The sequence below is a fragment of the Pinus tabuliformis genome, chromosome 4_1, assembly GCF_031772625.1.
Source record: "Pinus tabuliformis cultivar Carrire ecotype Pingquan chromosome 4_1, CPIR1, whole genome shotgun sequence".
In the NCBI taxonomy this organism is placed as follows: domain Eukaryota; kingdom Viridiplantae; phylum Streptophyta; class Pinopsida; order Pinales; family Pinaceae; genus Pinus; species Pinus tabuliformis.
Genome location: NC_142303.1, coordinates 608,909,758 through 608,937,508, shown reverse-complemented (window position 1 = coordinate 608,937,508; position 27,751 = coordinate 608,909,758). Strand labels below are relative to the sequence as shown.

The 27,751-nt window shown below is 36.9% G+C and overlaps 1 protein-coding gene and 1 non-coding gene across 2 annotated transcripts; both read left to right on the top strand.

Moving 5' to 3' along the window:
* The first annotated feature begins 1,346 nt into the window (after positions 1-1,346).
* On the top strand, positions 1,347-27,751 carry LOC149177476 (pentatricopeptide repeat-containing protein At4g37170-like). Its single transcript, XM_089421764.1, has 2 exons — positions 1,347-1,511; positions 26,579-27,751. Exons 1-2 carry the CDS (start codon positions 1,347-1,349, stop codon positions 27,749-27,751), a joined length of 1,338 nt encoding a protein of 445 aa, XP_089277890.1.
* On the top strand, positions 1,563-1,636 carry TRNAE-UUC (transfer RNA glutamic acid (anticodon UUC)). The gene has a single exon. It is a non-coding gene; the product is annotated as a tRNA-Glu (tRNA).

The following is a 27,751-nucleotide window of genomic DNA, read 5'->3' as shown; positions in this document are numbered from 1 at the left end:
TTGGCTTCCAGTGGCCGTCCCTTTGTCCAGCAATTAGATAATAATTTAAAGACCAATATGGTGAGGCTTTCCTTGTCACACAGTACAAAGTCAGGAATCAAGGAACCAAATGCTACCACATCGGTAACTAGTATGTTACCTAATTTGCATGTAGTATGTTTCATCTTTTAAGCTTTGCATTCTTTGAATTTTCCTTTTTTTGTTTTATACTAAAAGACTCGCTACTATTGGACTAGTACAAAACATTTTGTAGCATAAACAAGCTAATTGGACTATAGTATTGGGTTCCTTTTTTTATTTCTGGCTTTCATTTTATTGGTTGTATTATTTGAAGAAACTAAGTAAGTTATGTTTTTTGCTTTTGCTACTGCTATGTAACCACTGAAGGTATTTCTAGCACACCTCAATGGAGCTGGAATAGCCTTTTCTTAAAAGAATCTTCCTGCAAGTTCAGGTCCACTGTCATATGTCTCGACTCCAAAGAAAAACAGTACATCAACAGTGCAGCCTACAAAAAATTTTCATACCTTAAGTAGACCTGATATAGTTCCTGTCATTGTCCCTAGAAGCAATTCATTAAGACCGGACACAACAACAGATGCTAAGAAAGAAATGAACAATGTTGGAAGAGTGGTTCCATCTACAGTATCAACCAAATCAACTGATGTGATTAAATCTGGCAGCAACAGAGATGAATCTGACAAGATAGACTCCATAAATCCGAAGCCCAAGACAGGCAATGACAAAACAGACCTAAACATTGCTAGGGCTGAGCAACACGTTTCCTCTAGACTTGACAATACAAACACTAGTTCTGTTGTTTGTGATGGAAATCAACCAGGGGCAAGATGGATTGGTGCGGCCAAATTCAAAAGAAATTCACTAGTAGATTCAGTTGTAAGCCCACATGATAGAAGTCCTGCTTTTCCATGGTCAAATTTTCCATCTCATCCTTTTGAAGATGAAGTAGAATGTGATCATAATCCCATTAGATTTATGTAAGGTGTTCTTTGGTAGCACTTATTATGTTATTTGTGGCTTTGTGATGCCACATACTTCATTACACTTCATTACATTGCATAAATATATATTGAATAAAGATAGACAACCATTTTTGTTTCACATTTTTTGCTCTGAATACTCAGAAAGATATCATTGCATGTAGTTTGAAGTTATGATACATAATTTCGCTTTCAACAACGTTCATTCACATGTTGATGTTGTTATTCTTCCGCACTTTATGCCTTACGGCGTTTCCTTTGCAACATCTGGTGCAAATGCTAGTTTATTTTTATTTTGGAAATTTGACCTTATCATTTGTTTTTTGTTATGATAAAGACAGAACGATGGAGTTCTTACCAAAATTGAAGAACATGGAGCGAGGGGAGAACTTTGTTCTACATCTCTGGAGCGGTGACACAATCGTACCTCGCCGTAACTTGCCATGGTACAGACCAAGGACCGCGGTTGGAATCGCGACTGGTGCACCAAGTGATCTTATCAATAATACGGTAACAGATCTAATTTTAACTTCCAAAATTGTACGAAAGATTTAAAACAGTTCCGTTGTCGTCTAGTCCGGTTAGGATACCTGGTTTTCACCCAGGCGACCCGGGTTCAAATCCCGGCAACGGAATAGCCTTTTTCTATTCTTGGTCAGTGAGGATATTCATTATCCTCTGTGCACTAATTTTTATGTGTCCTTGAGTATTATTCTTTGATTCCCAGGTGATTATTAATAAGACAGTAACTCGGTTGCTTACAGTATTATTCATTGATTCTTAGTTGATTGTTAAAAAGACATTCATGGCCAAACATCTGCTGGAATAGCTCAGTTGGTTCAAGGTCGGAGGTTCAAGCCCTCCTTCTAGCGCTTTTCATCATTATTATTTCGAAAGTGAAATTTAATGTCTAATTTCATTCTCATTCAATGTAATACATCTTAAGATTATTTCATTTTTCAGAAAAATTCCAAACAAATCCAGTTTTCATTTTTCAGAAAAATTCCAAACAAATACAGTTTCCAAAAAGTTTTCTGAATACATCTTAACATTATTTCATTTTTCAGAAAAATTCCAAACAAATCCAGTTTTCATTTTTCAGAAAAATTCCAAACACAGTTTCCAAAAAGTTTTCTGAACAAATCAAATTCAAAAATGAAATGACTATTTAAATTTCAGAAAAATTTCTCAACAGATCAAATTAAAAAAATAAAATGACTTTCATTTTCCAGAAAGCTTTCTAAACAAATTTAGTTCAAATATGAAATGATTTCACACGTGCAAAAACTCAACAAACTGGTTCAAATATGAAATGGCTTCTAGGTGAAAATAGTTGATTATTGCATTTTCCAGAAAGTTCTTGAACAAATCTGATTTAAAAATGAAATGGCTTAATAAGTGGAAAACTACCTTGCCTTTGTGAGTTCTTTTTTTTCCACTTAAGTAGAATTTCACTCTAAATCAAGCTTCTAGCATTTTTTCGCTTTAAGAAAAAATTATAAACAAATTTGGTGTGCAGAAAGCTTATGAACAAATCTTATAAACAAATCTAGTTTGCAGAAAGCTTTATGAACTAATTAAATTTTAAAATGAAATGGTTATTGTACTTTTTGAAAAGTTTTCTGAATAAATTTAGTTTAAATATATAAAATGACTATAATTAAGTGGAAAAGCTTAACAAATTAATTTAATTAGAGTTGTTATATAAATTAAATAACTAATAAATACTGCTAGGCATCAATCTATAATGAACATCAAAACACTTATTTTATTATACATCTAGAATTGTTAAAATTAAAAAAATCATAAGAATTAACTAAATCATAACTTTACTATTATTATTATTATTAATGATAAAAAAATTAGTATATAAGTTAAACATATATACATTTTAAAAACTCTTTTCTTCCTCTTCTTGTACCTTCTTTGATATTATGGCAAAATATATATCTTTTTTATCCTATGTTCCTTCATAAATTATCTGCCTAAACATAACATTACATGACCACTTTCGCCATCACTACACCCATCACTTCTACCCATTATTGTTGTTTCCTCTTTCACCATTCAATCTAGCCTATAACATTGTCTATCCTTATTGAGTTCAATGTATTTTCCGTACCATCATGGAAACATTTCCTATGAAACAACCATGATCTTCCCAATAATACATGACACGCATCTGTATTGGTCACTGGAATTGCTAATCTAGAACCTTGGCAAGCATTGTTTTATAATGACTTGTCAACCCTTCAATAACCACATAACCACTACTATGGATTGGGATGAGGGATTCACTTTAATTTATATTATTGATCACCTCTGTGAACACCATTTTTTCTTTACTCCTGATCTTGATCTAATTACAACATCTAACTTGAATCCTGTATTTAGTCTTAAAAGCTTGTCCTCTATTTAAGTTATTTCATAGCCTTCCTTTTAGATTTGAATAACACCCTTTTGAACATAATTTTTTTCCTCTCTTCATGCTAAAGTACCTCAATGTTCAATGTTGTCTCCCATATATGATGCCTCACCTACTTGTGTGACATGAGTCTTGGGCTCATTCTTTCTTTCCGGATTGCGCTTCTTTTGGAATTTATGTGTTGTGTGCCCTTCTACTCCACATCTATAACAAGTAATGCCATACTTACCCTCGCCTCTTCCAAATTGTATGCCTCTACCAACATGGTCGTCTTCTTTGTAAATTTTACTACTAGATGCTTCAACTTCTCTCCCTTCACTAAAATTTCCTTTTGCAGTCTTTACTCTTCCTCTACCTCTTTGCAATTATGTTACCACTTCTTATTCAATTTTTCCGCTTCCTTTTAAGCTATTTGATATGCCTCATCCATGGTTTTAAAATAATGGGTACTCATCTTATCTTGAATCTAGAACTCCAAACCATTTACATACATTTCTACCATTTCATTCTATAATTCTTTAAGTCCTAATCCAAGTGACAATTAGAAGAATTCTTATGTGTACTCCTAGAAATATGTCTATTTTTTATTCAAATGTTGTGCTTGTCTACACAAACTTTATTCATAATCAGCAAGAAAAAAAAATTTCTTGATTTTCCTCACCATTTTCTTCCAAGTCTGTATCTTCTCCTAATGCTTGTCCATCATGCCCTTTCAACTTTTTTACTACAAAACAAACTATATTGGGATATTGGACATTCTCATACTCAAAGTATCTCTCAAGTTCACCTATCCAATCTATGCGAGTCTCTGGTTTTATCCTACCATCATATCAAAAAACTTCCACTCTTGCATTGCCTTTATCCTTCAAAAGTGAGATCAAATTCTTGGCTATTTATTTCACCAATATCTTGTTCTTAATCCATCTCATCCTCTGATCCTAAGTCTGACATGATTCCAACATCTCTAATTTGTTTATTCTCTAATTCTTCAAATTATTCTCCTTCTTAATTCCTCACACCTCCTCGAGGAATTGACAAGGAGAATAATGTATTTTCCCTACCATCATGGAAATATTTCCTATCAAACGACCACGATCTTCCCAATAATACATGACATGCATTTGTATTGGTCATTGGAATTGCTAATCTAGAACCTTGGCCAACATTGTTTTATCAGAATGACTTGTCAACCCTTCAGTAACCACGGAACCACTATGCATTGGGATGAGGAATTCACTTTAATTTATATTATTGATCACCTCTATGAACACCACATTTTCTTTACTCCTGATCTTGATCTAATTACAACATTGAACTTGAATCTTGCATTTAGTTTTAAGAATATGTCCTCTATTTAAGTTCTTTCATAGCCTTCCTTTTAGGCTTGAATAGCACCCTTCTTAACATAACATTTTTCCCCTCTTCATGTTGAAGTATCTCATTGTTCAATGTTGTCTCCCATATATGATGCCTCACCTACTTGTGTGACATGAGTCTTGGGCTCATTCCTTCTTTCCAGATTCCGCTTCTTTTGGCATTTATATGCTTTGTGCCCTTCTACTCCACATCTATAACAAGTAATGACATGCTTACCCTTGCCTCTTCCAAACAGTATGCCTCTGCCAACATGGTCGTCTTCTTTGTAAATTTTACTACTAGATGCTTCAACTTCTCTCCTTTTCCTCTTCCTTTTAAGCTATTTGATATGCCTCATCCAAGGTTTTAAAATAATGGGTACACATATTATCTTGAATCTAGAACTCCAATCCATTCACATACATTTCTACCCTTTCATTCTATAATTCTTTAAGTCCTAATCCAAGTCACAGTTTGAAGAATTCTTGTGTATACTCCTAGGAATATGTCTCTTTTTAATTCAAAATTTGTGCTTTTCTACATGTTGTAGTTGCGACAACGACCCTCCAAAATTTATGGTTGATCTAATTTTAGGGCCTACATGAATTGTCGTTCTAATCTACCTAGTGTCATCGCGATATTTGCTTGACTATCCTTGTGTTATCCCTAGGTGTCGTCTCCTCCTAAGTTGAAGTTTTCTAAGCATCATCATTTTAGATTTGGGAGTGTTTGTGTCATCTCATTTAAGGATAAGAAAAGGCCTAACTTTTCTTGACTTGGTAACTAACTTTGTTTGACATGCATCACACACTCACAAGCAAAAAAATGCATATTTTCTAATAAAAGTGCACTTTTATGATACAACGGTCACAAAGGGCCACTGTTGGATGAAATTGTGCCCTCCTTGAGCAAAAGCACACTTCAAATAAATAGTGAGAACACTCCATGTTGACATGCATTGTGCTCTAGTTGAGCACACTCATTCAACTCAATGATTGTGCCCTAGTTGATCGCACTCCTTCGACTCAGTGAATGCGCCCTCCTTGTTGTCGAGAGATGCGCCCTCCTCATCCTCATGCATGTGCTTTCCTTGTTGCATGTGGGCACACTCCTAGAAATTAGGAGCCCACTTCACTTCAATTAACTAACTCACTCATTTGTTGAAAAGTGGTGAGCATGCATGGCTTTGTTTTGCATGTAATTTCTTTATAATCAACCCAATTAATCATTTCTTTCACACAATCATTCTCATTTTGGCTGAGTGCACTTCTTTGAATCAAGGATCTCCTCATCGATCTTCTTTACAAGTAATTTTTGCATGTTGCTTTTCTTGGTTTCTTTTGGTTTTTTTCTATCATTCTTGTTTGCTTTGCTAGCATTTTTACCCATTCTTCCTAGTACAAGTGTCATTCTATTGTCACAAGTAGTTTTTTGTGATTGTTCGCATTTTGTAACCTTTCATATTCTGGTCATGATTGTGACAAAGTCTATAAGTACTTGTTGACTCCTCCTCTTAGTATTATAGAGATTTTATCTTGTCGTTGGACTTTTTTAGCCGATCTTGAGCCATTTCAAGCAAGAGCGCACTTCTAGAAGGGAAGGCTTAGTTGTCTTGGAAAATTGCACCATCCTTGAGTGCATGGCGTATCATGAAGCAACATCGTGCTTCCTTCATCCTTTAGCTTGTGCCCTGTGCCTTCCTCAGTCCCTCTTGAGCACACAACACATTGGGAAGGCTCAAGTCTAACCCCTTCATCCTTTGGCTTGCGCCCTATGCCCTCTCCAGTTGTCTTGATCACACAACACACTCACAATCAACAGTGAGCCCTCCTTCATCCTTTGGCTTGCGCCTTATGCCCTTGAGGTCTCTCTCTCCCTTTCCTTGAGTGCACAATGCACCTTGAAGCCTCATTGATCCTTAATACTTCACTGTTGATCTGACATGCGCCCTCCTTTGTCTTGATGTAGTTTTTACTTCACAACAATTGTCTAGTCTCATCTATGGAAGGCTTATGCTCTTAGCTACATCTAATTTTCCTTTGAACATTGTTTGTTGAATCATTACTTATAATAGATAAATAATTTATTAAAGCTAATCTTTGGTCGCTATGAGTGTACTTCCATGTGTAGGTGTTCCAGCTACAAGTCCCATTACTCTCTCATCATTTGTTGGAACAATGCCTACCACTACCCGTTGTGTGACTTCAAAATAAGTTTCAGAAGAAAGTGTTGAAGAGATAGTGGAAGTTGCAAAGCCTACAATTCCCATCCTTTCGAATACACAATGCTTTATAGATAAACATGTTGAAGTCTCATGGAAGGACATTAAATACACATTCATGCAAAAGCAGTTCCCTCAAGATCTGTAACACAAGGAATTTTACATCAACATCAAATGGTCTCGGATACACAAGATTTCATGCAAGTTTCTGGTGATGCCTTGTGGAGAGGCCATTGAGTGGATCCTATCTCATATGGATGATACAAATTTGGTGCTACATATTGAGAGTGGTGGTGAGCTTGCCACCTACTATTCATAAGACGTACATACTTATTACAAAATGTTGAGACCCAGAGAGTATGATAACACCACATTCTATACTACACGGGGAAATATCAACATAAGTGAATTCATCAAGTCCTGGTGTCAAGAGCCTACCAAATACCGACACTGACTGAGAGCAGTTTATCGGACTAGAATATTGAGGAAAATCTATCATTACCTTATTATTATGTGTTGTATGTTGCACGGTCAGAAAAATGTGGTAGTCTTTGAAGATAATTGGATAAATATGCTCAACTCAGTTGTTTCACAAGTCATAATCTTCAATTGGGAAGATATCAATTCCTTTTAATTGCAGTGACATGTTGGATAGGCCAAAGCAACATTGCAAACCAATCAAGCACCAGATTTTTACATGTCATCTTATCTACTAGATGGGATATGTGTACAGTATGCTTTCCCAGGGATGAATTGGAACTGGACCCTAGATGACACGTTTTCGGTATACCTTCATTGCAAGGTGTTGTCAGATATACGTTTGAGAGGAGTATATGACAAGATAATAGAGAATTTTTTGCAGTTCTTTTCTAGATGATATATGATATTGATCCTCCTTTCATGACTGACCAAATGAAGGAGGCACTGCATGGCATCACATATTAGTTTACTGCACTAGATGGTACATATATTATATGCTTTGGATTCCAAACATCTCCCCATGTTATGCTATGTGACGAACAAGGTGGTCCTGCAAGAAGTTTCTTATCATTTGAATAATGGATTGTTTGCGGTGTTTCACAAGAGGAAGAAGTCTCCTTGGCCCATTCTCCCTTTGAGAATTCAAATGTATGAGCTAAAGAGCCTCAAGCCAACATATGTTGAAATACAAGAACTAAAGCGCCTACACTTCGGAACCAGGAGCATTCACAGGTATGATCCTAGGAAGGTCCACAAACAACATTATGACAGGGTAGGGTATGCTTGGGGATATGTACCAATGACTATTGCACAAGATGAAAAGGTGAATAATTGGTACAATGTATTAAGGAAGACTCACCCAGGAGATTAGGCAGGTACTTCCATAGTTCCACAAATTCCAGATACACAGATGTAGGAGGAACCATAAGCAACAACTTCCCAAGCAAGCACAACAACTCCTAGGGAAAAGCTTAAGCACGATCTAGCAACAGAGAGTAGAAGAAAGAGGAAATTTGATCCATTAAGAAAAGTGCTATTGAGGCTGAACATGAAAAGAAACAACAAGAAGAGGAGGAGAAGAGGAAGAAGGATGACCTGCTTAGACAGAAACAAAAGGAAGAAGAAGAAAGAAGGAGATAGAAGAAGAGACGGAGGAAGAAGATGCCATTGAACCCATTGATGATGAACCAGGTTCCTCATCAGAACCTTTGCTTACAGGTGGTCATCTCCTATTCGATGAGATGGGAATCACCCCTTAACCAAAAGATAGGGTCATGGATGTTTGTAATGTTACTTTTGACTAGTTCAAGAAAAGGATCATGCAAGAAAGATGAAGATTCTTCCCAAATGATCCCCATAATTTAGTCTATGTTTCCGCTAAGAAGGTAATAACTGAAAACATTAGGAGGAATCCCTGGGCAATCATGACAACTAATGTTTCTTTTGCCACAACAGCACAGGATAACTCAAAGTACCTTTTAAATGAGAATGCATGGTTGATGAAAGAATTGGCTATAGCAAAGCAACAAGTGGAGAATCTCACTATAGAAAATCAATGATTATCTTCCCACAGTATGAACATAGCAGAATGGTTGTCATATATACAAGAAGATTTGAGACCAATGGAGGATACCATGAAGCAACTATTTCATGAAATTATTCTCTTGCATCAAGTCGTGCCATCCATGCCTGCTATACAAAAGAAAGCTCAAGAAATCTTGAAGCTCCTGAAGGTTGCAAACAAAGTTGTTGATCTAATACAAGAATGGGGTGCCAAATACTGACATGTTCCAAATAAGCTAGTTAGGAATGATAAGATTTATATCGAGATAGACATAGTACAATTACAAATTCATATCCAGAACTACACATGTCTTGGAGAACAAGAAATTAACACTTTAGCTACCTATAATCGACTGCATAGTGGCTTGGAGTCTCTAGCATAGAAACACAGGTTGCCTTCAGTGGGTCCACTTGGGGAGACAAGATACAAGGTAACAATTATGCAATAAATGAAGTAATTTTTTGAGAAAATCAAGTAGGTATCAGAATAACAAGTCTTCAAGATTGCTAAGAACATTATTCTATAACATGTGATTGCACCCTCAAAAGTTCGCATGAAATTGTTGTGGTTGTGGAATAGCTTACAATCTGGATCAATATCTACATTGACATAAGCATTGGAGGTTAAGATGCGGTTTGTGGTCAAGCTATCAATCTGGGTCAAAGTCATAGCAATGGAGTTCAGAGCATGGCATTCATACATCACTAATGAGCTCCATGAAGAAGCAATTGATTTATCTATTTGAAAGTATTTTGTCTTATTAGGAGTTTTATCTTATATAGCCATTGTCCTATATGTATTTTGTATTTTGTAATAAGTTCAATGTAATGGAGTCCAAGAGACACATGTGGGATGTGAAAGGACACATGTGGAATGTAAAAGGTCATATATAGAATGTGAAAGTTTATATGGAAGCCCATAGGTCATAGAAGTTGAAAAGTCATGAGGAAACTCAAAAGTCATTGTCATTTATTATAAATAGGTCCTCATAACTCAAGTAAAGGGCTTGGATTCTTAGAGTTTTTCCTTGGCTTCTCTTGTGTTGCATAGGAGGTAAATCATTCTTTGGAGAAGCAAGTTGTAGCTTCATGTTCCACTACTAGATCTAGTGTTCCACCAATGTAATAGTGTACTTGGGATCTTTCATTAATAATCAGAAGCTCCTTGAGCTAACACTTCTTCATGCATGTATCATGAATGTAGTATGACTATTCTTGATATGTTTGTGTTATATTTTGGTGTAATAAATACTAAGACAAATGAATCATTTCGTTTCTTAGATATGGATATTTTTGAATGAGTGTTGCTATGATTTTACGATTGTTGTTTATCTTGTGAACTAATTTGCAGGTTAATCAACAAGTCTTTCTTCTCTGCTCGTGAGTCTCTCTTAGGATAGTACTATTACTTCCTTAATTGGAGGCTTGTCTCTCTTTACAGTTGTGGAAGCTTCATGTGCATTCTACATTCGGCGTCACACAAAGCCTACATACTTGCTACCCCAAAGAGTTGTTTATGATCTCTTGTGTATGTGTTGTAACCAAGGCGCACCTCTAAACCATTTGTAATGGTGGTCGAACCATATAACTGGATGGGGCTCCTACACCAAACAATGTGAGTCGTAATTGAGACCTCATATTAGGGAGATCCCCTGTATGTAGACGGCATCCAACACCATCAACACTACACAAATTTTGTTCATAATCAATAGGAAAAAACTTATTCTTGATTTTCCTCACCATTTTCTTCCAAGTCTTTATCTTCTCATAATGCTTTCCCATCATGCCCTTTCAACTTTGTTATTACAAAATATACTATATTGGGGTCTTTGACATTCTCATACTCAAAGTATCTCTCAAGTTCACCTATCCAATCTATGTGAGCCTTTGCTTTTATACTACCATCATATATTAAAAAATTCAACCCTTGCATTGCCTTTATCCTTCAAAAGTGAGATCAAATTCTTGGCTATTTATTTCACTAATCTTTTATTATTAATCCATATCATCCTCTAATTCCAAGTCTGACATGATTCCAACATCTCTGATCTAGGGGATTAGTTTAGTGCTCAAAATTCAAAGTGCTAAAAAATGCTCTAAACCTGTACGATTGGATAGATCTCGGAGATCTGAATCCAACGCAACTTGTTTCACTCAAAACCGATATTGTATGCTCTTGATATCATTTTCTAATCAAATTCTGAAACATGTAAATTTTGGCAAAAAGGACAAGTGTCTAGACAATTTGGGCCAGTGGTAGGCTACCAGATGGCCTCACTAGATTGGTCAAAAAATAAAATTTCTAATATTCATAAGTTTTTCTAATTTCTCATATGGCTCAAATTTTTAATTATTGTTGTGATGACTGTGTAAAGTTTGTGCCAATAGCGGAGGGCCACGTTGGCCAACCGGGGGTTGCCACATGGCCTCCGAAGGTTGGTTCAAAAACTTTGTATGAGGTTGAACTACCTCCACAAGAATTGAAACCACGACCTACAACACAATACAAAATGCCCGCACCACTATGCCATTACGATGGTTCTTACCCATAAGGGCTGAAACCACTATTTAAAGTTTAATGGGAGTGTCAATGGGGGAGGGGGTTGGGCTAAGCCGTAGAACCTGGTCACCCCAACGCCCACGAGACTGTAGGAAGAGGGCTCACGGGGCTAGGCCTTATCCCATCCCACGACCATGACACCCTACATACAACTCATCAAAGCCAAGCCCACGACTAGAGGTGGAAGGTTGGAGGGGGCCAGCCTTGGGGTCACATGGCACCCCATAGCACCGGGCATGCGGAAATGAGGAGGGGCCGACCCCAAGGCCACATGACAAACCATAGAATTTGGAGTGCACACAAAGTAAGGGGGCCAACCCCAGGTCACCGGGACCCAATATGACCAAGGGCGCGACAAACCAAGGGGGTGCGGAGTTAGGCCTTGGAATCTCAACCCCCAATGCAGTCGCATGCACCAACGTGACCAAGTTTTTTGGAACTGGGGGCTTAATGGGTGGATTAACGGTCTTACAATTTCACTTTACGGGTGGGATTGTAGGTCAAATTTGGGAGTCGATTCCGGGTTTGGGGCGCTCAAGCCAAATTTGGGTCGAATTGTAGGATGACTAGCTATAGAATTTGGGAAAAACTTGTAAGAGGCATAACTTACTCAATTTTTGGCTTAATGAGTTACAGAAAGAACCCAAATGTGGGTTTTTTACAGTGTTGAATCCATTGGAGACATCAATTTTAATGTTTGAGCAATGTAATGTTGAGAATAACAACAAGAAATGCTAAAAATAACATTCAAAATATTCCAATTTTAATTTGTCCTTGAATTAAAATTGAGAATTAAAATTCGAATTTAGTCTCACCAGCTGCATGAAAAATAATTAATTAATTCATCTTGAGTTAATTAGTTGGAGAAATTCAAGCTAGAAGTCTTTGTTAAGTCATGCAACAGTTATCCCTTAAATTAAGGAGATTATCCCTTAATTAAGGAGATAAGGATGAGTTGTATTTGAGTTGTAATTAGTTAGCTCAGTTAACTGAGTTATGTCCAGTTAAATTAGTTCCAAACAATTTAAGGAACTAATTGTGAGTTCAGTCAGTTAATGCATGCATGCATCAAACTAGTGTACTCTAGATAACTGAGGATTCTCTCATAAATAACTCATGCATTTCTATTCAGAAAAAAACCTAGTTGAGATTAAAGACAGGGACATTGTACTATCAGTTGCATGAGTTTTCCTATAAAGGAAACTCATCCATGCAGAAGGAATAAGGTTCCTTGAGGATTGCACAGTTTTACAGGGTGTAAGATTAGTGTGAGTGATCAGTGTTACACTTGGTAACAGCTAGATCACCCAGGGAAAATTGCGCAAGGAAATAGGAGGCTTGGAGGACAAAGGAGAAGGCATATATGTTGTCTATTATGTCTATGAGCAGCAGTGAGGATTGTACTGAGAGCTGGATAGCTTGAGAGCTAAAGCTTTGTGTAATCCTGAGATATTTCCACTTGTATGATAATACATATAGCGGAGTTTTTAGCTGAGGCTTTCCCCAGAGTTTTCTTCTGTATTTCATGTGTGCTTGAATCTTCTTCTTTGTTATATGTGTTCTGTTTGATCTTGCTCAAAATCGATTAAGCTTCCGCAAGTTTGATTGTAGAAGTAGATTAAGTATTTTGCTTTAGTACATTGCATAATCAGTTTAATCTATAGTAAGAATTTCTACATGGTATCAGAGCCAAGTTTATTGGAGCAAAGTTTATCAGAGCAGTGAACAATATACGAAGAAGAGAATTCAAAGTAAAAAAAAAAAAAGGGGGGGGGGGGGGGGGGGGGGGGGGCGGGAGGGGAGTTTTCATAGCAGATCTGAAATTTTTAGTGCAAAATTTTCAGAAACAAATATCATATCTGGATTCCTTGGGAAAAAATACCCAAATTCAAAAAAAAAAAATCGACTGAATCAGAGTTCGGATGAGGGAGATATCACTAATTTAAAATCAGCGCCTTTTCTAGAAAATTTCATGACAGCGGGAAAGATGAAACAGATTGGTGTGCTAGCCAAGAACCTATATGCACTTGAGGTACAAGATGCATGCAAAGCCTTGAGGAGCAAGGCAAATGTTAGAGACTTGGTGGTTGAGAGGGAGAGTAAATTACCTCTCAACATGCAGTCCTAGAAGAAGTCTCAGACAATTTTGGAGGAGCCACAATTGGAGAAGTCAGCAGAGGGATCACATGCAGCCATACCTACAGGTGTGAGGTGGGGCGATGTGAAGTGATAGTCCCAAGAAGGCCGAAATTGGGCAGGGTTCATTGAGAGGTTTTATCTCATGGATCGTACCTTGCTACGAGAGCCCAAAGTACATAGTAGCAGGAGGAATCAGTGGGATTGATGTAACAGAGATCAAAGTGATAGAGGCTAGAGCAGTCAGATACTGAAGAGCACAGAGAAGGATTGACACCAATGCAGAAAGGTAGAGTCAGCAGAAGCACAGAGTTTTCAGTCAACAGAGGAAACAACAGTCAAAGACTTTGATGACAGATGCATCATACTGATTTAGGTTGGATATTTTTTGTTTCTGGAGTTGCTGGAGCAACAAAACTAGAGAGAAGTGTTGCATGCATAACATTCCAAAGGTTCAGGGTCAAGATCGAGTTGAATTCCTTTCTTGTTGAGAGGGAGTGTTGAGAATAGCAACAAGAAATGCTAAAAATAGCATTCAGAATATTCCAATTTTAATTTGTCCTTGAATTAAAATTGAGAATTAAAATTCGAATTTAGTCTCACCAGCTGCTTGAAAAATAATTAATTAATTCATCTTGAGTTAATTAGTTGGAGAAATTCAAGCTAGAAGTCTTTGTGAAGTCATGCAACAGTTATTCCTTAAATTAAGGAGATTATCCCTTAATTAAGGAGATAAGGATGAGTTGTATTTGAGTTGTAATTAGTTAGCTCAATTAACTGAGTTATGTCCAGTTAAATTAGTTCCAAATAGTTTGAGGAACTAATTGTGAGTTCAGTCAGTTAATGCATGCATGCATCAAATTAGTGTACTCCAGATAACTAAGGATTCTCTCATAAATAACTCATGCATGTCTATTCAGAGAAAGACCTAGTTGAGATTAAAGACAGGGACATTGTACTATCAGTTGCATGAGTTTTCCTATAAAGGAAACTCATCCATGCAGAAGGAATAAGGTTCCTTGAGGATTGCGCAGTTTTACAGGGTGTAAGATCAGTGTGAGTGATCAGTGTTACACTTGGTAACAGCTGGATCACCCAGGGAAAACTGCGCAAGGAAATAGGAGGCTTGGAGGACAGAGGAGAAGGCATATGTGTTGTCTATTTTGTCTATGAGCAGCAGTGAGGGATTGTACTAAGAAATGGATAGCTTGAGAGCTAAAGCTTTGTGTAATCCTGAGATATTTCCACTTGTATGATAATACAGATAACAGGGTTTTTAGCTGAGGCTTTCCCCAGAGTATTCTTATGTGTTTCATGTGTGATTGAATCTTCTTCTCTGTTATATGTGTTATGTTTGATCTTGCTCAAAATCAATTAAGTTTCCGCAAGTTTGATTGTAGAAGTAGATTAAGTATTTTGCTTTAGTACATTGCATACTCAGTTTAATCTACAGTGAGAATTTCTACATGTAAAATCATGTAAACACACTTTTGAGAACTTAATGAAAGAGGCCTTGCATTGGAAGCTGGACCAGGAGATGTAGCCCAGGAGGGGTGAACTCCTTTATCATGTTTTGTGTTATGTGTTTCAGATATGCTTATTTTGTCTCTGTTTGGCTATAAATTGTGGTTAAATTCACTTGTTTTATGTGTTTAGTAAATTGATCCTCTACCCAAAACACATATAATTTTCACTTGCAAATTGTTAAAAATATTCAAGTTTACATATTCAGATCATTTTGGTATCAGCACACAGGTTATTGTGAAGGTTTGATTTGTTTGCAAGTGTTTTTCTGATGCTTACAAGGTTGAAGCTTAAAAGAGGAGAAGGAGAACTTGTGGAGCCAATATCTCAAATTGTTTCAAGGAGAACAAACACACCTCAAGCTTCAATAGTCATGGCACATGAAGAAGGTCCTGAAGGGATGTTTGAAGATGAAATAACTTTCAGAAAAGCATTCTTTGAGATGTCTGAAATGGTTAAGGTTCTTTATGAAGAGAGAAATGCAAGGTTGTATGGAGAGAGCTCAAAACCTCCAAAAGGAGATGGAGGAAAAGGAGACAAGCCTCCAAAAGGGAATGGAGGGAATGGTGACAAACCACCACCTTCACCTCCATCATCCTCATCCTCATCTTCTACTTCTTCTACCCTTTCACAAACACCTCCAAATTCTCGAAAATGACGTGGTAAAACTCCTTTGCTAAAGCTTGATATTAAGTTTGAATTTCCTATGTAAAATGGAGAGGTAGATGTTGAGAAATTCAATAATTGGATTCATTAGATTGAAGTGTATTGCAGGATACAAAGAATTAAAGATGATGAGACCAAAATTCAGCTTGCTTCTCTTAGATTGGAAGGTGAACCACTTATTTGGTGGGAAGCCAAAACTCAAAAGGACATGAAGAAAAATGATAAGTTTTTATCCTCTTGGAATGATTTTGTTGTTGCAATAAGAAGGCAATTTTATCCATTAGCATACATGCAAAAGGTTATCATGGATTGGCAAAACGTTAGACAAGATAAAGGGAAAAATGTGCAATCTTATACTCAAGAATTTAAGAAAAAGGATTTGATTTTGGGTATAGATTTGTCCTCTTAAGATACTTTTCTCAAATACATTGGAGGATTGCATAGTTACTTGAGACATCCATTCTCATGTTTAACCCTACAAAACTAGACGAAGTTTGTGTAGATGAAACTCATTTAGAGGCAAGAGGGAAAAGTGTTTTTGAAGAAACTAGTGAGAAGTCATTCAATTATGGAGAAAAAGAAAAAGGGAACATGAAAGACAAATATTAAAAGAATGTTTCAGTTAAGAAAGAAGGAGAAAAGCTTACATGTAAAAACTACTCTAAAGAAGGCCACGATGAAGACCACTGTTGGAAACTTCATCCTGAAACGAGACCCAAAAAGTTTAATAACAAGGAGAAAGAAAAGATTGTTGCAACTACACAACAAGATTTAGGTTTTGATTCTGGGGATGAAACAAAGATCAAAACCATGGGTTTGAAAGGTAAGGACATTGCAAGTACTAGTTCTTCAAATTGTCTCAATGATACTCAATATGAAAAAACAAGAATAGAGCTTTTCCACATTAGAGCCATTTCAAAACATACCAAGATAGATACATTATTTGACAGTGGTTCATAAGAAAATCTTATCTCAGAAGGAATTGTCAAGAAGTTGAATTTTGAAACCGTTCCTCATCCTAAACCTTATCCTTTAGGTTGGGTATGTGAGAATGCAAAATTGTAGGTGACAAGGAAATGCATATTTAGATTTGCAATCACTGCAAAATTTCTTGATGAGGTTGAAATTGATGTAGTTCCACTTGATATATGTGGTATTGTTTTGGGAAGTCCATATATTTATGATAGGAGAGCTATTTTTCATTGCCATGAGAAAAAATATCATTTGTTTGAGAATGGGATTGAGTACATTGTTAGAGCGCATAACAATAAATTGAGTTTGTCTCTTGTGAATGTTGGACAAATGAAGAGGATTGTTAATGCTAGTCAGACTTTTGCATTGTTAATGTTCAAGCACAAAGATGTTGAGGAACCTAAAGCCTTTCAAGGATACGAATCAAGTTCAAAATATGATTTCATTGAGGTTTATAATTCATGAGATAAGATGTTTTAGGAGTCTGGCAAGTTACCTCCTAAAAGAGGTAAAAAAAATGAAGTGCAATGGCAGCAGGATGCTTCATTGTTGAACATTGGTGTGAACAAGATGCCAATGTTACAACGTGTAGAGGTCAAAAAGTGAATGCAAAGGCTTTTGACAAAGAGGACATTTCTCCCAAAACATCTTCTTGTGGGTTTTATAATGTTTTGGCTTTGAAGAAGGATGGTGCATGGTGATGGTGATCACATTTGGTAAAGAGTCGAGCCAAGTGCAAGGCTAGACATGCTAAGCATCGTTATGGTGACAATGTTCAAGGTGAAGTGAATTTGAAATTGAATAAGTTTCCTCTGATTGAAGACCGAGGAGGGAATGTTCAAATTCCTTCAAGGGCAGTTTTCATTTCTGAAAATCTTGGGAAATTGCAGCAAGATGTCATCTTTAATAGCAAGACAAGGACTCCAAAATCAGGGAAAGTGATGTACTTTCATGAGAAGCTCAAAGCGACAAAAATAAGCAAATCCAAATGGATTGAGGTTGGAAGGGCGAGGGAATTGTACCCTCATATAATTGTTGACTGAAAATGAGCTTTTGGAGGTCCAAAAGATTCCAATGGGAAGGAGTGATCCACGTGATCAGTTTAGTGCTCAAAATTCAAAGTGATAAAAAAAATGCCTGAAACTTGTACGATTGGATATATCTTAGCGATCTAAATCCAACACAACTCATTTCACTCAAAAATGATATCGTATTCTCTCGAGATCATGTTCTGATCGAATTCCCAAAAAGGTAAATTTTGGCAAAGGGACAAGTGACTGGAGAATTTGGGCCAATGGCAGGCTACCACATGGCCTTACTAGATTGGTTAAAAAATCAAATTTCTAATACTCATAATTTTTTCTAATTTCTCAAATGGCTCGATTTTTTAATTATTGTTGTGCTAAGTGTGTTAAGTTTGAGCCAATAGTGGAGGGCCATGTGGGGCAACTAGGGGTTGCCACGTGGCCTCCGAAGGTTGGTTCAAAAATTTGGTATGGGGCCGAACTGCCTCCACAGGATTCAAAACCACAACCTGCAGCATAACACAACAAGCTTACACCACTGTGCCATTATGATGGTTCTTACCCATAAGGGTCAAAACCACTATTTAAAGTTTAATGGGAGTGTCATTGGGGGAGGGGGGCAGGCTAAGCCCTAGCCCCTGGCCAACCCAGCACCCATGGGATTGCAAGCAGAGGGGCTAGGCCTTAGCTTGGCGCATGGCCAAAACACCCCACATACAACCGCTCAGAGCTAAGCTCACAACCGGAGGCAGAAGGTTAGAGGGGGCCAACCCTGGGGTCACATGGCACCCAATAGCACCGAGCGCACGAAAATGAGGAGGGGCCAGCCCCAAGGCCACATGACAGACCATAGAACTAGGAGCACGCACATAGAAAGGGGGAAACCCCTATGGGGCCAACCCCAAGCCATCGGGACCCAATATGACCAAGGGCACGACAAACCAAAGGGGCGTGAAGTTAGGCCCTGGGATCTCAACCCCCAATGTGGTCACTTGCACCAACGTGACCAAGTTTTTCGGAACTGGGGGCTTAATGGGAAAATTAATGATCCTACAATTTCACTCGTGGGGTGGGATTGTAGGCTAGATTTGCATGCCAGTTCCGAGTTTGGGGCGCTCAAGCCAGATTTGGGTTGAATTGTAGGATGACTAGCCATAGAATTTGGGAAAAACTTGTAACAAGCATAACTTACTCAATTTTTGGCCAAATGAGGTGTAAAAAGAACCTAGATGGGGGTTTTTTATAGTGTTGAATCCATTGGAGACATCATTTTTGTTGGTTTAGCAATGTAAAAACATGTAAAAAAACTTTTGAGCACTTAATGAAAGAGGCCCTGCATTGGAAGCTAGACCAAGAGATGTAGCCCAGGAGAGGGGTGAACTCCTTTATCATGTTTTGTGTTATGTGTTTCAGATATGCTTATTTTTTATCTGTTTGGCTATAAATTGTGGTTAAATTCACTTGTTTTATGTTTTTAGTAAATTGATCCTCTACCCAAAGCACATATAATTTTCACTTGCAAATTGTTAAAAATCTTCAAGTTTACATATTCAGATCAATCTCTAATTCTTCAAATTAGTCTCCTTCTCACTTCCTCAAACCTCCTCAACGTACTCTTCATGGTGGCATCATTAAGAGTTTTCTTATGGTCCTCAACCATACTACCGTTCACAAGTATTTGTTTTGACCCTGCCTCCCACTACTTGTCTCTTGATAGATACAAGATGAGATGATCCTCTCTCAAGCCTCCTTTCTACTAGGGTTACACAAGCACTAATATTATGGAATCCAACTCTCAAGAGAGAATCAGTTACATTACTTCTACAAATTTTTAAGAAGAGTTGAACTTTGCTTTTGTAAAATTTAACCAGAGAGCAACAAAATACAACGAACACAATATTTACCATGGGAAAACTCCAATTCTGGGGAAATGCCTAGCTAACAAAATTCCATTAGTCCCTTGTCCAAAACCAAGCCAAGCCAGCCAAGTGAGCATTCACTACTCACCTCCAAGCTCCATTATAATGAAATTTTCGAAACTTTTTAAAGGTTTTATTGCATCAAATCCATAGGCACAACCATGGGCAACCAAAAAACCATGGGCCAAACACCACTACTAATGATGACCCGATCAACTTTGACTCTTTCCTTGAGTCAAGTTTACTTAACAACCCCCCCTTAAACTTTGACTTGGGATTTCCTTTGACCAAATCTGGCCAAACTAGCTAGTTGAGTTAGCCCCACTCACTCTATCCCCTTACCCCCTTCAAAGTTAATACCCAAGGGATCTATTAACCTGGCATGCCCCCTATCACTTAAGTCTAACTCCAAAATTTATCATCAACTTCCCAGGGGTACGCATGCCTTACCAGGTCTTACAACAATATGCATATTTACATCCAATTTTAAAAATTCAAACTCCATTATAGTAATTTCGTTTTTTAATTATTGCTCTTTCAATGCTTAAGTTTCCATTCTCTCATGTTGGTGTGTTCTAAACCTCTTCATTCTGATGCTATCCTCTCTAGATCTAATCTTCATGACTAATGCCCTAGGCACCAATCCTCGTTGATCTAGTTTCCTTCTCTATTCTCGCACATTTCAGCACCAATACCAAGACAAACCACAACTTAAAACACAATGGAGCTAGGTATAAAATTTATGCACGAATGTAATGCTCACAAATTTCCTCTGGATCTAGCCATTATTAAATCTACAAAAAATTATGAACTCTAATCCCTTTCCAGTGGGAAGGCAGAATGTATAGAAGAATGGTTGATAAATTCCTCAGCAACATACATACATATCCACTATCCAAGCCCTAAAAATCTACAAGGGTTTTCATGCTTGTTGATGATGACCACTAGACTCAAACAGGTGCAATTTGTCTATCATTCCTCCAAACATTTTGTGGTTTCCTCTTGGACCAGTGTGGAGGGCTCCCATATGGTTCTACAATTGTTGGCCCTGTGTTGGAGTCACATTGTACCCTATATACTTACCCTCTATGACATTCTCTCGATGCTTTGACTTTGTTGACAGTAAGCACAATTTGTTCCCTGAACATCTCCAACTCGATAGCTCAACGACGTCGCTCTCATTAACACTCCTTGATGCTTCACCACCATAATACCATTGCTACCATTGTTTCCCTATTCATGGGTCTTTCTTTCCTTCATGGGAAATTGTCACACCCATCAATAGCTTCATGAGCTCATCATCGTTTATTGTATCTATACCAAGCATCACCCCTCGTTTGGTTGTTTTGCTGAGACACACTAGCTCCACCTTGTTTCTGTGAATATCGTGATTTCCTTCCCTTGAGAATAGAACCACTCTAGAATTATGTGTGCCTACACCACCTATAGTATCACACATAAGTTATGGTGGCAAATCTAATTACACCAAAGATTAGTATATCCCAAAGTCTCATACAGTTCTCCTTCTCTTCGTTGAGTGTGGTTCCCCTGAGGCAATTCATGGTGGCCTATGTCCCATTCTTTGTCCCTACGATCATCCCTCGGGACCATGATCAAGGTTCTATGACACTAAACCTGACATCAAGAATTCATATTACAAATTTATGCTTAACAAATTTGTAATAGAGAAACCACTGTCAAACACTGGTTTCAACATACCAAATAAACACTTACCAATATAGGGTCCCCCTGAAGCCAACTCTTGGCTCTGATACCAAATGTAGAATTTAATCAAAGATATATAAATTCTTTACTGAGAGAAACAATTACATTAATAATAACCAACATCAAAATACATGAAACATAAATACATTGAACAAAATATTTACCCTGGGAAAACTCCAACTCTGAGAAAAACCTAGCTAATGGAATCCCATTAGTCCCTTGGCCAAAACTAGGCCAAGTCGAACAAGTGAGCCTTCACCGCTCACCTCCAAGCTACATTACAATGAAGTTTTCCAATCCTTTTAAAGGCTTTATTACATGTAATCTATAGGCACAAAACCATGGGCAACTAAAAAACCGTAGGCCCAAAACCATTATTAATTAGTAATGATCCGATCAACTTTGGCTCTTTCCTTGAATCAAGTTTAACTAACGATACCACTTGATGCACCAAACAAATTTTGGTATTTTCTAACATGCTACAACACAAAATCCACACTATTTGAGTGCGACAACTATCGAAGTAGATTACTTAAGCAATCACGATTTTCAAATGCTATAGAACTCAACATGGCATAATTAAGAATGTAAATAATAGGAAACACAAGGAATTAATAGAATCTAACTCTTTATTGAATAATACGTCAATTTGGCCAACACATTACATTCTAGAGGCCTTATTCTATCCACAACTCACAATATTCAGAATAATATGATCAAAATGACAAACAATCTCAGACTTCTCCAAGCACAAGATGATATTCGCTATTCTTTTCTCTAATGTAAGAACCTTTCCCTCCTTGTTACAAAGTGTTGGAGCTCCCATCTCCTTTGTTAATTCAATATATTTATGATTTTCTCTCATATTGTTCAATTCACATGGTAGCCCAACATTAATTATAACTCTTCACTTCCTCCTAAATTGTCTCTACAAATGTGTAATGTATCTTGTGATCAATTTCTTATTTATTATTACAATTTAGCTTTTAAGCATTTGCCTTTTAACATTTCTATAACATGCATCAATTTTGTAATAATATTAACCTCTATCTCTTTCACTAAACTAATTAATTAAACAATATAAAATACAAACTAAAACTAAATAATTAATACTAATTGCAAGAGCCCAAATGATATTATTGCATTAATATGCCAATGGGCTTCACTATTTAATAATTTTGGTTACTATTCATTGGTTCTTTTATTAACTTTTAACTATTTTAAAATTACAATATATATTCGTCTTAGTTCAATCCAAATTTATGTTTATTTTAATTTATACTAGCATTTTCCCCTGATGTTGCAAAGGAAACGCCGTAAGGCATAGATTGTGGAAGAATAGGGACATGTGAATGGGAATTGTTGAAAGCAAGGGTGGACGATAAAGAGTTGCAATTGAAATTTTTAGTTATGTGTATGTTGAATATAGATATTTTATAAATAATAGTGTGTAGAAGAATAGTGACATGTGAATGGACATTGTTGAATGCAAGGTTGGATTATATTGAGTTACACTTGAAACTATTAGTTATGTGTGTTTTGAATATGGATAAGTAATAATAGTGTGTGGAAGAATAGCGACATGTGAATGGACATTCTTGAAAGCAAGGGTGGATGATAATGAGTTATAGTTAATGTCATATAGAGGTTGTCCATTATTCATTTAGCAGTTGTTGTTTATGTGAACATATTTTTGTACATTATTTTAAGTTTTTTTTTTGTATTTGGAGATTTTGTTTTTCCATATGTTACATATTTAAGAATGAATTGTCACTTTTAAAGAGGGCACACAAGGTTGCTAGCTATCACAAACCATCGTGAGAGTAAAATTTAAATGTCCTTTTCCTACTACATGGTTCTGTCAACTAGGTGTTTCGAAAAATACAAGTGAAAGCCATCAAACTCCTTGTTGAAATCAAACTCTCGGTGAAATTTTCGTAAATATAGGGATGCACAAATTCCTTAACTTGCTAGAACTCTATTAAAATGACATTTTTCACTACTAACTTCATATGAGATGTCAATTAAACTGTTTTATTATTATTATTTTAATTTAATGTTTCATTATGCATACTACATCTTTTTTTCATATAAAACTAAATTTAAATGTTTACTCATTTACAAATACTACAACACATACCCCTTTTTCGGATTGATGTTTATGAGTAGTAGGCCAAAACTTGCCATATGGTTCAATATGTTTTCCAAAATTTCAGAGATGCCCATATGAAAACCCTGGATATATTAGTGGCTGATACGAACAAGTTTCGAACATACTGGTTGTTGGGATACAGAGTTTTCTGTAAATTGCTACCAAGCAAGGAAGAAGTCAAAAGTGGATTGATATTAAAACCATGGCCGAAGCTCAAGGACCTGTGTTCTTGTCCCCAAATAAGACACTGCAACTGACATATGAGGGTGAGTTTTATGAGGTACTCATAGCAAGAGCCCAGCTCTCCACCATAGCAGACAAAGGGGGCATACCCTCATCTACAGATACTATAAAGCAACTGTAGCCACATTTTGAATATTGCTACAGGAGCTTAGAGCATACTATATTGCAAGTTGTAAAGACTCCACATTCAAAACAAAATGGAAAGATAAGATGAGAAACATATTGGATCATAAAGCAATAGAGAGTATAGTGGAAGCATGGGATCCTTATAATTATCATTGGTCCTCCTTAAGCCTTGCTAGGATTGGTGGCTTAGGCAAGAAGAGTGATTTTCTAGGTATCATTTTCATTTTGTTGCTCCTATGGGGCTTCTTAGATTCAGAATTTGAAGGGACCCAACATGGGAAAAGTGTTGTTTGGTGGCTTGGGCCTGTAACACATAGACTGGTACTCATATTGGGCTATGCATTTATATACACCCTTTGGCTCTAGTTTTCCAACCATAAATCTCTATGACAAAAGCACTGTCTTGATTGGAACCCTTCTTATGGTGACAATGACAAGAACTTCATGCAGAGACCCCACATTCTTTACATAATTCTCAATAATCGGTGGTAAGCCGGAAATAAGGTCACTGCAAAAGAAACAAATTGCTGGTACACGTGAATTCACCCTGGGAAGCAATCCATTCAAACCTTCTATGCTGAGTTTTCTCCGTGCTAAATATTTATACTTTTCTGCCTTCCATAGTTCCAAGAGAACATTATGGTGAGAAAAATTGTTGCAATTAAGGAAGGGACACCAACCTCCCTGTGGTACCTTATTCAATACAGATGATAGATAAACGCCTTCAGAGATAGCAAAAAACAGAGTGAAGGGTAGTTTAAGCAAAATATTTTGTGTAAACGATGTCCCGTGCACTATTTGTCATAGAGTATCCTTCTAATATTCTCACCAGTGAAGGAAACAAGTTTTTCCAAGCCCCAAAAGTCAATAAAAACAACATATTATCAATACAACAATGCAAAGATTTCTATCTTCCTATATTTTACATCACAACTGAGCATCAAGGGCTGGCACTTCCAAAGGAGTGTGATCAATTCTTCTTAAAATTCGCCACAACCAAAACAACACCATCAAGACCAGTAACAATATAAGTAAGAAAAATAAAATATCTAACCATATATATGTTATTATTCTCCGCTGGTAATCCATAAGTGGTGACGTTTCAAGAGCTGATGCGGATTCAAGCAGCAAGCTAACCAATGTTGTCAATTTGTTGTAAAACATTTGGTAGACAAACTTTGAATCTCAAATTCGGCAAACAATGAGCAAGATTAAATAGCTCTAATTATCTCCATATAGCCCAGCTCACATATCCACTATCAAAACTGAAGTAAATTGAAAACGCTATCAAAACTTTTACCTCTTCCAAAACATAATTTAAAAACACATTGTGACATCTTGTCCATCTTTTACCTATCTAATGATAACCTAAAAATCAAAAAAACTTTGGTATTCTTCTTCAACGATGCCAAGATTTCAAATCATGATTCATACGTAGATAATCTACCATAAATTTAAAAATGAATGCATATTTAAAACATGGTAAATGCTTAGAATTTTCATTATATACTGAATATCAGTACATTATGATATGAAATAAGGCAACATTTTTCATCCCTGTGGTGGAAAATAAGCTCGAGGGAAGCAGCTAAGAGCCATGGACTGTTTTATGATTGAGAATGTTGCTATAATCAATGCTTGACTGGCTACAATGGCTGCTAAAGTGGCAACAATGAACATTGACCAATACACAGGTTGTAGTATTGCTTTGTAAAATGTAGAGCTTATGTCCCCTGGGTTTTTTATCAAATAAGTCGCTTGTCTCATATATGTGATAAGCAGAGATGGGTAAACCAACACACAGAAAGCAAGCTGCAACAAACAACCCAAATTTCTCATTATGGTACTAAAACTTGAGGATGAAGCACACATGTATGATGAAATACTAATAATTCTGTCCTTGACATATAGCTTGGACCTGTTTTGATTTCTTGTTGAAATGGCCCAAGTCTGCAAACATGGCCTCGGCACCTGGATCCAGTCAGAACAAAGCACTGATGTTAGTGTTTCTATTTGTATAGCTTTAACATAAATAATTGGGATGAAGGTATGAATTTTGTTTGAGAAAATCATTGGTATGGATTTATCGATTGAGTTAGAAAATAGTTCCAAGTATACTATATGATAAAATGAGACACATATCATCATGCGAATAATCAATACTTGTTATACATAAGACTACACCTCCAAGCATCACCCATCCTTATTAGTGATATTCATGAAAGTAATAGTATATATAATATGGGTTGAATGCCTTGAATGCTCCAGGATAATATTTCACAATATTATATTGTCCTATCGTGATGTTGGTCATGAACCAGGCAATCATTATGGGTGAGAACATGAAGCTAACTTTACTTGTACCGAGTACTTACACTCTATATGAAACACCAATGTATTCAAAATGCTTCTCTGAGTACTCTAGGTGAAATTCATAGCACTCAGTGCCATTCATCTTATCAAAATTTCACCTGTTTAAAACAGCTCGGACACCATCATCATACTCAGAGAAGAATTTTGAATACATTGGTGTTTCATCTAGAGTGTAGGTATTGGGTGAATAAGCGGAGAGAGTTTGGTTATGCTCTCAAAGATTATCCCAAAGAAGAACAGGGAAGTAGCCATGATATAGGTGTTCTGAATTCTACATATTGCAGGTTTGTTCAGGTGGATCCTAATATTTATGTTCGTCGCTTGCTGGAGTGCGGAAATAGCAGAGCCCTAGCAAAGGGCAAGAGGGTTCATGGCCATATAGTTAAAACCGACTTTAAGCCAAGCATCTATTTGTGGAATTGTATGATTGACATGTATGTGAAGTGTGGGAGAATTAAGGATGCATGCCAAGTGTTTGACACAATGCCTGAACGAGATGTCTGTTCATGGACTATGGTTCTTACAGGTTATGTAAAATGTGGGTATGTGGAAAATGCACGGTGTCTGTTTGAAAAAATGCATGAACGTAGCATAGTTTCCTTGAATGCAATGATTGTGGCATATGCCCAATGTGGTGATCAGGTTGAAGCCATGGATTTATATGGCCAGATGCAATGGATGGGCACGAAACCTGATGAGTTCACCTTAGCCGGCGTTGTAAGTGCATGTGCAAGCATGGTGGATTTAGGATATGGGAGGAAAATTCATGGACAGGTTGTTAAGCTTGGATTTGAGTCAAATGTATTTGTTGGGATTGCTCTTGTTGATATGTATGCCAAATGTGGGAGAGTAGATGGTGCACGCCAAATGTTTGATTTAATGCCGATTCGAAATATTGTTTCTTGGACTGCCATGGTTGCAGGATATGCCCAAAATGGGCAAGCGGACGAGTCCACAAGGTTTTTTAATCAAATTCACCAGACCGGTATGAAGCCAAATGAGTCGAAATTTGTCAGTGTCGTCAATGCGTGTGCTATTCTCATTGATTTGAGGTTTGGCAGACAGGTCCATGCGTACATTATCAGAAGTGGATTCCAGTCCCAAGTTTCTGTGTGCAATGCTATTGTTACAATGTATGCCAAAACTCAAACCATAGAAGATGCACTATGTGTGTTTGATAAAATGCAGGAACGAGACTTAATCTCATGGAATGCAATTATTGCAGGATATGCACATAATGGCCATTATCAGGAGGCCTTAAAGCTTAGTTTCCAAATGAAATAG